This window comes from Lichenostomus cassidix, chromosome Z (assembly GCF_008360975.1).
Source record: "Lichenostomus cassidix isolate B80296 chromosome Z, HeHo_3.0, whole genome shotgun sequence".
Lineage (NCBI taxonomy): Eukaryota > Metazoa > Chordata > Aves > Passeriformes > Meliphagidae > Lichenostomus > Lichenostomus cassidix.
The window spans coordinates 40739838-40752087 of NC_139511.1; the positions used below are offsets into that span (position 1 = coordinate 40739838).

Here is a 12250-nt window from a genome sequence, read left to right on the forward strand (position 1 = left end):
TTTCAATCTGAATGCACTGCTTGGTTTCCTCCGGACCTTTTGCGACCATGGGAAGTGCACCCCGGAGCGGTCACTGCCTCTGAGCCCAACGTCCTCGCGCCTTCCATGGATGAGTTACCAAAGGTGGAATGAAAACTTGAGACATCGCCGCCCCAAGACCCGCAACAGCCACCCGCTGGTGCCTGTTGCATTGAGACCCTGCGTCGGGCGGGTCTCGGCGCGCCTGTACTTCGGCCAGGAGTCCTTGTCCCAGCGCAAGGCGCTGACCCCCGGCCCGGTACCCGCGGCCCGGTACCCGCGGCCCGGTATCCCCGTCCCGGTACCCGCGGCCCGGTATCCCCGTCCCGGTATCCCCGGCCCGGTATCCCCGGCCCGGTATCCCCGTCCCGGCGCGGCGGGAGCGCCCCGCGGGGCTCGCGGCGCCTTGCGGCACGGGCTGACGTCAGGCCCGCGGCGGGCAGGGCGGGGCGGGGCGGGGCGGGCGCTCCGCAGCACCGGGGCGCGGGCAGCGGGGCAGCGCCGAGCGGGGCAGCGCGGGGCCGAGCAGCGCTCCCGAGCTGCGCTCCTGCCCTGCCCTGCCCTGGCCCGGCGCGGCCCGGCCCGGCCGGCGCCATGGAGGAGTTCCTGCAGCGCGCACAGTCCAAGCTGGTGAGTCACGGCGGGGACACCGGCCGCGGGACTTCGTCCCACTTGCGGGCACTGCAGCCATCGGCCTCGCCCCGCAGCTCCGGTGTTGCCCCTGCGGCTGCTCTCCGAAACTTCTCGGGGCCGTGCGGTGGTGCTCCCAGCACCGGGCGGGCGGCGGCGAGAGGATGGGGCTGGTGACCTTCGCCGCGCTGGGCTGGGGTGTGCTTTGGGGGAGCGTTTTCCCCTCACACCTTGCTGCCCTCTAGTTACTGCTGAATAACGTTCTGCTTTGGGAACCCACGAGCCCATATCTGACAGGCACTGTGGGCGCTGTCAGCACGTCGTTTTGGGATTGTTCGTACATTTCTTGAGACATCTAATGTGCATCAAGTTGCAGAGTTTAAAGGGGGGAGGAATGGTACGTGGAGTCGACGAAGAACTGTTATTTCTGTGGTCTGAACGACACTAGCTGTATGGGATAAATTTGGGTAGGCAAGACATTAAATAACTCAGTAGTGTACAAAGATTACCAAGATTCAGCATCATGATTGTGTCTCAGTTGTCATAGGTAGTTAATGTGTTAGGAATCACAGGTATATGGGTCCTGTTCTCAATCGACTTGTTGGTAGGGCTGTGCTGAAACTGCAGTGTATTTATTTTTTTTTTACAGTGGCTGTTAATCTACCTCCAGTCAGTGTGTGCTGTTTTCCCTCTTATGTGCAATGCAAAAGCAGGATGTTTTTGAAACTGGGATCGTCCTAGGCCAACTCGTTTTCCATTTTGATTTTCTCTGTGAAACTCGATTTACTGAGTTCTTACCTTTCATGTGTAGCCTGGATGCCCACTGGCTATCCCAGCACTAAGAAACGTGTTCAATTTTAGATTAGTACTGGGTTTCTAAAAAATAATCCCACAACTGTGGTTTTGGGTGCTTGCTACTTGTAGGGCCTTCCCAGTTTCATAGACCTGTTAAGAATCTCTGGAGAGTGAACAAACACAAACACAAGGTGCTCTTTCTCTGACAGACATGGTTCTGTATCTAAAATGATTTGTAAAAGATAATCTGTTATACTATGTTTTCTTTTCATGCATTGTTGGAAATCAGAGAATCAAGTAATGTTTTAGAGTACTGGTAAAGGAGAAGAGAATATTAATCCCTTCATGGCTTCCTTAGTATTTAAGTGTGTTGGCAGATACTGACTGTAAATAAACATCAAGTATGTCATTCTGGTCACGTGCCAATTAAGTTGTTCTACAATGTATTTTTAGGAGCTTTTAAAGTATTTGTCTTACATTTTCTTATAAGCAGTCTAAACTTTGGTAGCCCTCCTAAAAGGTACTGCACAGTGCAGTTACAAATCCTTAATAGATTTTTCACATTAGCATGTCATATATTGCAAAATTTGAGCTGGAGGTAATGGTGGTTTTGACAAACTTTCTGCTCAAGTCCATCATAGGTAGTCTTACTTAATAGACATTAATTATGCAGTGATAGTAACATCCCATTAGTAAATGGAGAGCAGTAAAAACAACTTATTTGCCTCTAAAAGCAAATATTGCACTAATCTTCCTGAATAGCTGTTGATGATCAGAAAGGAGTTGTCTCGAAAACCAGAATCTGAAGAGGTCCATGGAGAATGGTTAATAGGTAATATTATTTCTTTAATTTAGAAGAAGCAGGGAGCACAGCAACTGAACACACCACAAGAGCACAGCCCTTCTTATTCCTATAATGTGGGTTTTAAAAAGAAATCCAGAATTCTCTTTGTATGTTCTAAATCATGGGAGGAAAAGACATGTTTTGGAGGAGGCCTCGTCTCCAGGAGTGGTATTGTGGGGCGAGAGTGTCTTTCTGACTGATGTTCCCTGGTACAATCTTGTCAGCTGAGCGTGGCTGCAGAAGCATCCAAGCACTGGTGTGTTCAATTCAGAACAGTTCTGTAAATCTTACAGATTGGCTTCATTTTGCCAGTTTACTTTATACTACAGTATCCTGAAAAGGGTAACTCAGAGAAATTCAAGATTTGCATTCTGTAACATGAAAGGCTGATGATGTGTTTTCCTTTCAGCTTGGTCAGGTGTTTTGTGGGGAGTCTTTCTCAGCTACTAGCCATAGGCTGGGTTGGGGCCAAACAATCAGCAGTCTTTGTTTTGACACTGATGTAAGGTAAAGCTGTGCAGGGAAATGGGTGAATGACTAAGAAGGAAGGAGCTGCTGTGTGTTGTGCTATTGCAGCCAAATCTGTGGAAGATGCTAAAAGGCCCACAGTTCTATCTGAGAAGCTTGGTGGTGCCAGCCTCACCATGCTGGTGTTTCACACCACAGGCATTCTTGTTAGGTTAAACGGATTACAATGCACTGACTACATGATTGCTATTCAACATGTGTAAAGGAAAATTTTCTTCAGAAGAACAGTTGCTCCAGACCGTGCAGGGGAACCTATTACTGGAAGTGCTTCGTCATTCATTTGGGTCTGGATCCAGCCACAACATTAATCAAGGCTGTTTATCTGCACGTAGCAAATTATAGCCTTGCAGTATACTGCACAAAGTACATGCCTGTTTTTTGTTTCCTAAGACTCTTGTATTGTGTACCATCACTGATTGTTAGAGAAGAAAGTTCTCTGTGTTATCTGTTAATAATAAAGTCTCCACAAGAATATTCTTTCTTAAAGAACAATTCTTTTGTAGCTGGTCATCTAACTGTAAAACACCCTCAGTAATTTTCAGTACCAATCTTTAAAGCTGTTATGTATAATCCGTGTAGAACCAAGGAGGGAAATTTTAGAAGGCAATACGTGACAGGATACAAGAAATGCCAGACTAACATTTTTTTTACATTTATGGTTCAGTTCTGCAGGTTTTTCTCCATGTTTTTTGTAAATCCAGTACAGTGTGAGAATATGTGAGACTAATTCAGATCAAAGGTCCTTCTAAACCATTCTGTCTTGTCTACTGGGGGATTATAAACAGCAGAATACACAGGCAGATCAGGTGCTGAAAGCTTAGATCAAAATGTATAGCTGAACTAACATGCCAGTCACAACTAGAACCGTCTTCCATACATTTGGCTACGTCATGTGCTTGGTTTTTTTGTGCTTTGGCTTCAACAGAATCCCTGAGACAGTGGGTTTTACCACTTTATCATGTGCTTTCTGTGAGGGGGACAATATCCCTCTTTGTTTGCTTTCAATTGCCTGACAATTTTAACATGTGTTCCATGATTCTTCTACCTGAGTGAATATTTTTATTTCACTTTCTCTCTAGTCTTTAGTTGAGTATTACCATATCTTCCTTGTCTTCTTTCAGAGATTTCCAAAATAAGGTTTTCTGTTGCCCCTTCGTGCATTAGCATAGTTTTATTGCTCTGCTCATTCTTTTGCCCTTTCTCTGAAGATTTTGTTTTAAAAGCTGTGGAGCCCAGAACAACATGTCAGGTTTAAGTCATGACAGCGTAAAAGACTGACGGTAGTACAATGACTTCTCATTTTTTCCCATTCTCTTAAGGATTCTTGTTATCCTACTTACGCTCTTTTACTGTCAGAAGGCATTTTTCTGATGCTTTCAGAGTACCGTGGAAAATGGCTGCATGATGTTTTTTCTGCTTAGTAATACCCTTTTTACAGCTCATCTGACAGTGTACAACACCTCAATACAGTTAAAAAGGAAGGTGGAATGTTTTCTCACATTTTCCCTAGTCTGCACTTCTTGGCACTCATTTCCATTTACTGTTTTATTCCCTAGTCCCTCAGTGTCATGAGTCCTTTCTGCAGTTCTTGTAGCCAGGTATAGATTTGACTCTCCTAAATAATCTGGTATTGTCTGCCTGTCCTGCTGGAAGTAATATTATTTATTATTTATGGATATAAGAAACAGCACAAATCCCAGCACATACCCTCATGGAGAATCCTTCATGGTTTTTTCTTCTTCATTGAAAAACTGACCATTTGTTCCTGTCCTTTTTTCCTTAACTTTTAATTCTGTACTACATCACAAAGGGATTACACCCGTTTTTTCTTTGGTGGTTTTGTCTTTATTGGCCTCTAGTAAACTAGGAAATATTTTGGAAGATCCAAATACATTGCACTGATTTGCATTTCCTTCTCTGTATGCTTATTGAGTTATTCAAGAACTTTAACTAACTTTAAACAATTTTGTACAAAAATGTCAGACTTCACAAAGACTGTCTTTTCCTCAGTGTTTTATGTTACTAGTCTCTCTGGATTAGACTCTTTCAGGAACAGGCAGGCTGTCCATTTGGAGAAGAGTGACTGATCAATCAGTACATAATTTTGTATAATTTATTCAGGAAAACAAATCAAAAGTTTAAGGTTTCAGTGGTGTAACTCCAGAATGATTATCAGAGTGATTATCAAGATGTTAAAGTCAATTAAATAGAGAACTAAACATTCAGAAAGTATTTCTTCAGTAATTCTTTGATGTGGAATGTGGAAGAAGGTACTGAAGTTCAGTGTTTTTCAAGTACTCTTATGTGCTTCAGTCTGTTACAGTGGAGTGGAAAGACTGTGAGAAGTTAAGGGAATTTGTCAAGAAAGAAGCTGTCAGAATTTAAAAAAAAAAAAAAAAAAACAGAATCGCCTCTGAGAGATGCTGAGATAAGGGCTACCAGAGAGTGCTTTTTTCCTGGCTTTAAGTCTGTGCCTAATGGAGAACCTAATGCTTTGTACGCTGGCTTCAGGGAAGTCAGAGAACAGAATGAGCCCCAGAAAAAGCTTAATGTGCTGATGATGCTGAGATAACCACATACTGCAGCAGACTGCTTCAAACTAGTAATTGGAAGATGGTCCCTGTCCTGCAGAGAATAGCTGATTAGCTGGGGAAATAATCTTTCTAAATGCTATGTCATCTTCAGCTGTTAACAGCATTTGGGGAAAAAAAAACCCCAAGCCTTCCAGAGATTGAAGTTCTTTTATTCCCTTGCTGATACAAGAAAATAGACTATAATGCTGGACCGTGTTACACCTGGCAGGTTAACACACTGGACAAACAGGGAATTATGACCCCTGACAGGTGTGCCTAGAGAAACATTTCTATTTGACTGAGTGACTATGTGACTTTGTGACTGGACATTTTCCAAACAGAGGGCCAGACCCTTGACCAGGGAGATGCCCTTGAGAATAGTAAAAAAGGCTTTTAAGACACTGCTTTGATAGATATGAAAAATGAATGTTGTGCTTGTTTCTGAGACAAAGAAGTTCAAAGAACAGTTAGTAATGATGGCATGATTTGAGTAGATTTATGTGACCACAGTTTAAAAACAAGCTGAGTCACTGACATGTTTATTCATATTCATATTAATTTTTTTTTTCTATCTGGAGTTTTTTTTATCAACGATAGGCAGTGGTTACTTTGAAAATAATATTTGACAGTTTTGGCTTTACAGGACGTGAGACACATTACAGAAATGATGTTATTTTCCCAGAAGCTGCTGAACTTCTCCAAGCTGAGGGATAAAAAAGCTTTCAAGCATTAAGACAAGGAATCAAGTCTTACCCTCTTATATATCTTCTTTGCATTCATCCTGCAGCACATGAGGGACTTGACTCCACTTAGCGAGGCACTTACACTATGTAAGAAAGAGTATGAGTAATGATATTGACTCCAGTCGGAAAACTCAGGTGTAGAAGTTGTATATGCACCTAAAAATGTTGCAGAATTGGGGTATTACAGCTGATTAACCTTTTGTTACTTAAATTTGTTAGAAGAAACCATGCAGCAGCAACTACAGGGTCAGTGTTTATTAGTAATAGGGAAAAAAAAGTATAAGCATTGCACCAACATGATTCTGAGATTTTTAAACAAATTTTTAAGCAAAGCATAATTATGAGGAGTTACAGTAATAGCAAAGGGCTGTTTTTTTGTCATCATGATACAATTTCAAGTGGAATACTTGCTTCTCTTAGGGATACTACATAATGAAAAATATTTCTTACCTGAAAAAAGAATTCACGGAATCATAAGAAAATTATTTAAAGAATTGACTTCCAAAGAAAAAAAGAGGACTAAACATAAACTTGATTAAATTACTGCTGCACTGAGGTGTGAGAGCAATCTGGATCCATGAGATTGCTAAAAGCAATGCAAGGAAGGAAAGGAATCATATACATAGCTATATATATGTTATTACAAAACAGTCAGCAGAGGCTTAATGAAGAGAATATTTCCAGAAAATGAGGTCTATTAACAAGGAAGGCAGTTTCCCAGAGAAGGGAGAGAAAGCCTCTGCATATAGGCAAACCAAAATAAAACCTGAATTGGATGACCATATGTAAAACCACTTTAAAAAGCAACCTGTAGTTGTAAGGAAAATATACTGGGTAATTTAGTAGCCTTTTACTGTTCCACTAAAGTCATACATGATTACAAACATGTGGCAGAAATTGAGAATTAAAAATGCTTTTCCCGCATGGATTTTCACGATTTGGGATAATAGAAATAGCATTTTTGAACAATGAACATACCTTGCTTTTCATCACTCTGTGGTGCAGTGACAAGTGAAGCACGTCATATTAACACCAAATGATTAGGCCAAATTCTGTTCTGGTTAACTTTCAGGATGTTGAATCATTGCCTGTGTAGCTGACATACGTCATACTTGGTTCTGTGCAGGAATAAATTCCAAAGGCATTTCAGTGCAGTATAGTAGGGTATTTACTAGGGTATCTCACAAGTATTATCTAAGTGTGGCCAGGATTCTGTTGTGCTAGATTGTATGCAAATAATTAATCTGTTCAATTCCTATCTTGAGAGTTTGGGACATACTTGGGCAAGCAGATAAATCCAAAGTAGTAGTATGGTGGTAATAGGTAGGTATTATGTCTCCTAACCTATTTTTTTAGCATTTAACAAAGGGCAGTTTTGAGTAGGAGTTAGGAAAAAACAGAAGTTTGGTCGGGTTTGGAAACATGTATTTAAGCATATGGACAACATCAGAGAAAATGAAATTATCTGACTGCTCTTTCCCTTCCTCTGACTGAAGATAAAACCTAATGTTTAATAGTTGAATAGGAAATGATGACGCAGGGAAGGATTTGAAAAGGTTTCAAGATGTAGTTGAGGCATTTTCGTGAATGTGTTGGAACAAGGAGGGCAGGAAGAGAGAGGTCTCTATGGGCTGAGCCAATATGGCAGAGTCAGAGCCACAGGCTAGGAGGGGAAGGCTTTCCACAGCATGGCTATGGAAGCTGCCAGGTTGCTTTTGCTGAAGCCAAATAATGTTTATGTGATTAAACCATCAGATAATGATAGCTCTGAGGGTAGGTGGGAAAGGTTAATAAGCTAAACAGGCCTGCAGGACTTTGCAGTATATAAGGTGTGTGTGTGTGTCCAAACTGAGTATGATGCCAAGATCACAGGCTGGAGTTATAGGTAGGATACTTTTGTTTGTCCCTTATGTATCTGTGATGTATGTTCCTCTGACAGAGAGGCCTCTTAAAAGGAGGGGGAGTAAAACCTCAGTTTAAACCATGCTCACTTGGACTGTATGATTGTGTTTATGCTGGGAAGGTATGGAATAGGTGTGGGGTTTTAGTTTGGAAAATACAGGACTGGAGCAGCATGGAATTCCTGTTTGCTGTCCTGGAGTCCCGAGGAAGATCATGCTTAGGGTTTAAATGACTTCATAACATTCCTGTTATATTCTTTTCCTCCAAAAAAGGGAGTCTGTTCCCAGCAACAGTTAGGCAGATCCTTAACAATGATATATCATTTGTTCTAATGAGGTACAACTAGATTGTGGCACCATAAGGACAGAGGATGAACAGTGAAAAGGTTTGGAAGATTTCAGAAAATGGTGACGTCTGAAGTACATCAGATAGTTCTCCTTCATTGTTTACCTAATCATTTGACAGTAACAGAATAATGTGTAATAGACCTAATAGACATAATGCACTGGCCCAGTTCCATCTTGCACAGTCATAACCTGCTTCTGTACATTTCCTTCTAGCCATAATTTATTAGTCTTAAGCCTCCTTATGACAAATTCAGTTTAGAGCACAGTGAGATTTTGCAGTGTACCTGAAATTATTTACCTGTTTTGTACTAATTAGGAAATTTTGATCTTGCTGTGTTCTGATAGCAAAAATTGTGTTCACGTCTGTTTGTAATTGGCACAGTTATGGTTTTGATTTAGTCTTGTGTGTGGAAGTGGTGCTGCATACAGTTCCTGATGCTAAGTAACCAAGTTAGCTGCTGAACGAGCCTTTGCCTGCCTGACACCATCATTTGTAGTGACCTTTTCCCTAATGGTTAATCTCATTGGGCTGTTGTGACACACAGCGTAAGAATTATTCTCAATGAATACTTCCTTGCACTTCTACAGTAGTGACTAAAAAATCCTGATCAAAGAGGAGTTGGTAGAGAAGAAGAAACCTCTGAATTGTTTCTTCAGCTACTATTATGCTCTTGTAAATCCTGGAAATATGTGGATACTTAGAATTTGGAGTTCTACAGAGACAGGCATATTCCACTTGGTGAACCTTGTATGCTGTTCTGGAGTCAGTGGGATAGGTGGAAAGAGGAAAACTTCCCTTTGATGAGAAGCATACTTGCTGTTTGGAATATAGTTGACTTTTTCTGAAGCAGTGATAAATGGTAAACTTTTAAACACTTGCAGGGACAGTCCTAAATATAGACAGTTGGCAAATAATCAGTTGACTGATTCAGCAGCCTTTTTTTGACTTAGAAAAGGTTTTAACATTCAGTCAAAGTCGTTTGCAGGCCTGGCTGTGTTACAGCTGAGTCAGATGCAGTGCAGTGATGGTTTAACCTGCTGAAAAAGTAAATTACTCTTTTTCGACAATGCCCATATGCAGTCCACATACGTATAAGTTTCATATATATTTACTTAGTTTTCTTCCAGATAAATCTTTTTGAGACTTTATTCTTAGCAGTCACATTATTTAGCGGAACAAGTGGCTTTGTGTGATGTACCTGAGTATTGTGTCTGTAAAAGGGTGTTTAGGTCTATATAAAATCTTGGAAAGGTTAGTCTGCTTGGTTCCTGCATGTCTGTTATACATGTCTGAAGTGAATAGCCTTATAATGTTAAAAGACCAGATATGATTTAAACCCCCCATTTCACTTCCGCTCTCTTTCTGATTTTGGATTTGGTTCTGTGCTTCTTGGAATTTTTTTAAAATTCAATGAACATAAAACTGGCAATCACCCATTCAATTGAAATAAGTGTAGTGCAGAAATGAAACAAATTTTTCTGTTTTGCAAAGATGACTTGACTGTCCTTTCTGTTGATTTAGTTGAAGTAGTAGGTGTGGTAATTTTTTGACTAGCAAAACTACTGTAATTCAAGTTTACCTGAATTACAAACTTTTTTTAAAAATTCAAAATTAATTACTCACTTAATCTGTGAGGGGTTTGTAGATGGAAAGGTATTACTAGGGCATAGTCTGTGGTAAAGAGATGATATACTTCCTCTCTGCCACCCTGAAGGAAATCTGTGCATTCGTCTCTTTGTGACAGCATGAGACTTTAGAAGCTGGTAGATAAACTGTGGAGTTGCTGCAGCCAGGTTTAAAATTACACAATTGGCTACTTTTTAACAGAAAATTTCTTTTGTATATGAAAGGGAGAGGTGTGGGGTGGTTTTGTACAATTCTTTGCTTTTTGTGTATCGTGAAAGACTAACTACATAAATTTACATAAAGCATAATTCCTTGAAAATTTGATGCACACTAGAACTGCAGCACTGATGTGTAAGTACTTGGTAGCTCTTCTTCAGTGCTGGTGATGTTGTACTTTGTCTTTTCCTTCTGTGCCAATGAATGAGGTACAGATTTGTTCTTTTGTACATCTTTCATTTTAGGATAAATTAGCCTTTTCGGATATGATTGTTTTTGAACTGCCACTTTCAGTTCTACCATACAACATGCTGTCTTTTACTTAAAAACCAGACCATCCTGTCTGCTTCTGCATTTTGCTGCACTGGAACAAAGATGTGTCACAAGATGTGAAACAACATTCTACATCTTCCTAGCTCTGCTTGTTTGCATGTGTCCTCCGTTGTTAACTGAGTGCTTAGTTACCTTTTAAACTAGTTAGAATTTGTTAAAGTCTTTGCGTATTTCAAATTTTCAGACCCCAGATCAGTGCTACTTGATGATTTGTGGCCACAAGTTGATGTTGTGGCAAAAGTAGCCTAGTTAGTTGTGCTGTTAAGTAATCATTAGAATTTAGCTGCTTTTCTTCCAACTAGATACTGATACTGAATTAACAGTCTGTAGGAGCAAATCTATTTTTGTTTCCATAAATCAGAAGTGGTTATACGTCTGTATTCCATATCATTGTGTGAGCCACAGTACAATATGAGAAACTACAGCTGGAGTATCTGACATGTTCTGTACAAGTTGAAAGCCTGGAGGATGACTGAATTCGAGGCATTGTGAGGCATAAGCACCTCTGTCAGATGCATGAAAATCTCTGTCACAGATTTATTGCATTGTGAGAATGCAGGAATTACTTTTAAGTACAGGTTTGGATTTTAACATTTCCTAAGTGACTACGTAGATTCTTTAGGAAGGGGCTATAGGTGCTACCAAAAGAAAAGAAGGCACGGCAGAGGAAAATGGGTGGGAGCTGCAAACACTGAGTGTAGTTGTGCAACCTGGCATGTCAGCCTTAGCAAGTTTTCACTTAGTCCATACTAGTAAATTGCCACTTTTTTCTAGCTCACTTGTTTATACTCTCACATTCTCTGTCACTTGGGCACACAGAAAGAAACACAAACGTGCAAGAGTATGGTGTGACATTTAAGTTATGAATAGATTGCTGGAAATTATAGAATCTTATTTGACATGATTGCTGAATAAGATGGGGTCCAGGCCAGAGAGTGAGTATCATACACACATACAATACAAACCCCAACAAACAAAAACCAACCAACCAAAGAAACCTCCAACCAAAAGAAAAAACTCCAGTAAAAATATCCCTGTACACCTCCCCCCCCCCAAAAAAACCGCCATAGCAACTAACAAATCAAAACCCCAAAAAAGACAAAAGTGAAAGTAATACTTATTGAATGCAGAAACTATTTTGTTTCTGTCCCTGTGAAAAGTCTAAATAGACTTGCAAACTTAATCTGAATAATGAAAATTTATTTTCTCTACAGTTACATTTTTTGTCTGCAATTTTTGTTTACTATTGTTAGAGAGCATCCGAACTTTACATAATTGCAAATGTTTCTGAGGGCATTTAATTAACATGAATCAACGTGCATAAAATTTAAAATAGCTCAGACCCACTGAGCTTTAGTTACTAGATCTTTTTCCTGGTTAGCTCATACAAACACCTGCATAAATTAGGTAGTTGTAGTGGGAGGCCAGAGAGCAATGTAAATGAAGGGAATCAAATATCAGTTGAAAATAGGGTGTTTCCAGTCATAGGGAGATGGGGTTTCCCCTCCTTACCATCTTTGGTTCTCCTAGCTTCCCCTGCTGAATGATCTCTGGGAAGAAGCGTTTTTTCTGTTGTTTCTAAAGAAGGCCATGCTGAGCCATAGTGTTATTTCTGCTTTTGACTGGGTGGTCTGTCATCCAGCACCTAATACTTTTCTTCCCTTCCCCTCCCTTCCCCTCCTTTTCCCTCCTTT

General features: G+C 40.6%; 1 protein-coding gene across 1 annotated transcript in view; it reads left to right on the forward strand.

Annotated features, from left to right (window-relative positions):
* Positions 1–508: 508 nt before the first annotated feature.
* PRUNE2 (prune homolog 2 with BCH domain) overlaps positions 509–12250 on the forward strand; it is a 131544-nt gene continuing 119802 nt past the window's right edge. The window contains 1 exon segment of the mRNA XM_085043750.1: positions 509–648. Within this exon segment, the coding sequence (XP_084899876.1) occupies positions 613–648 (36 nt within the window). The 5' untranslated portion in view covers positions 509–612.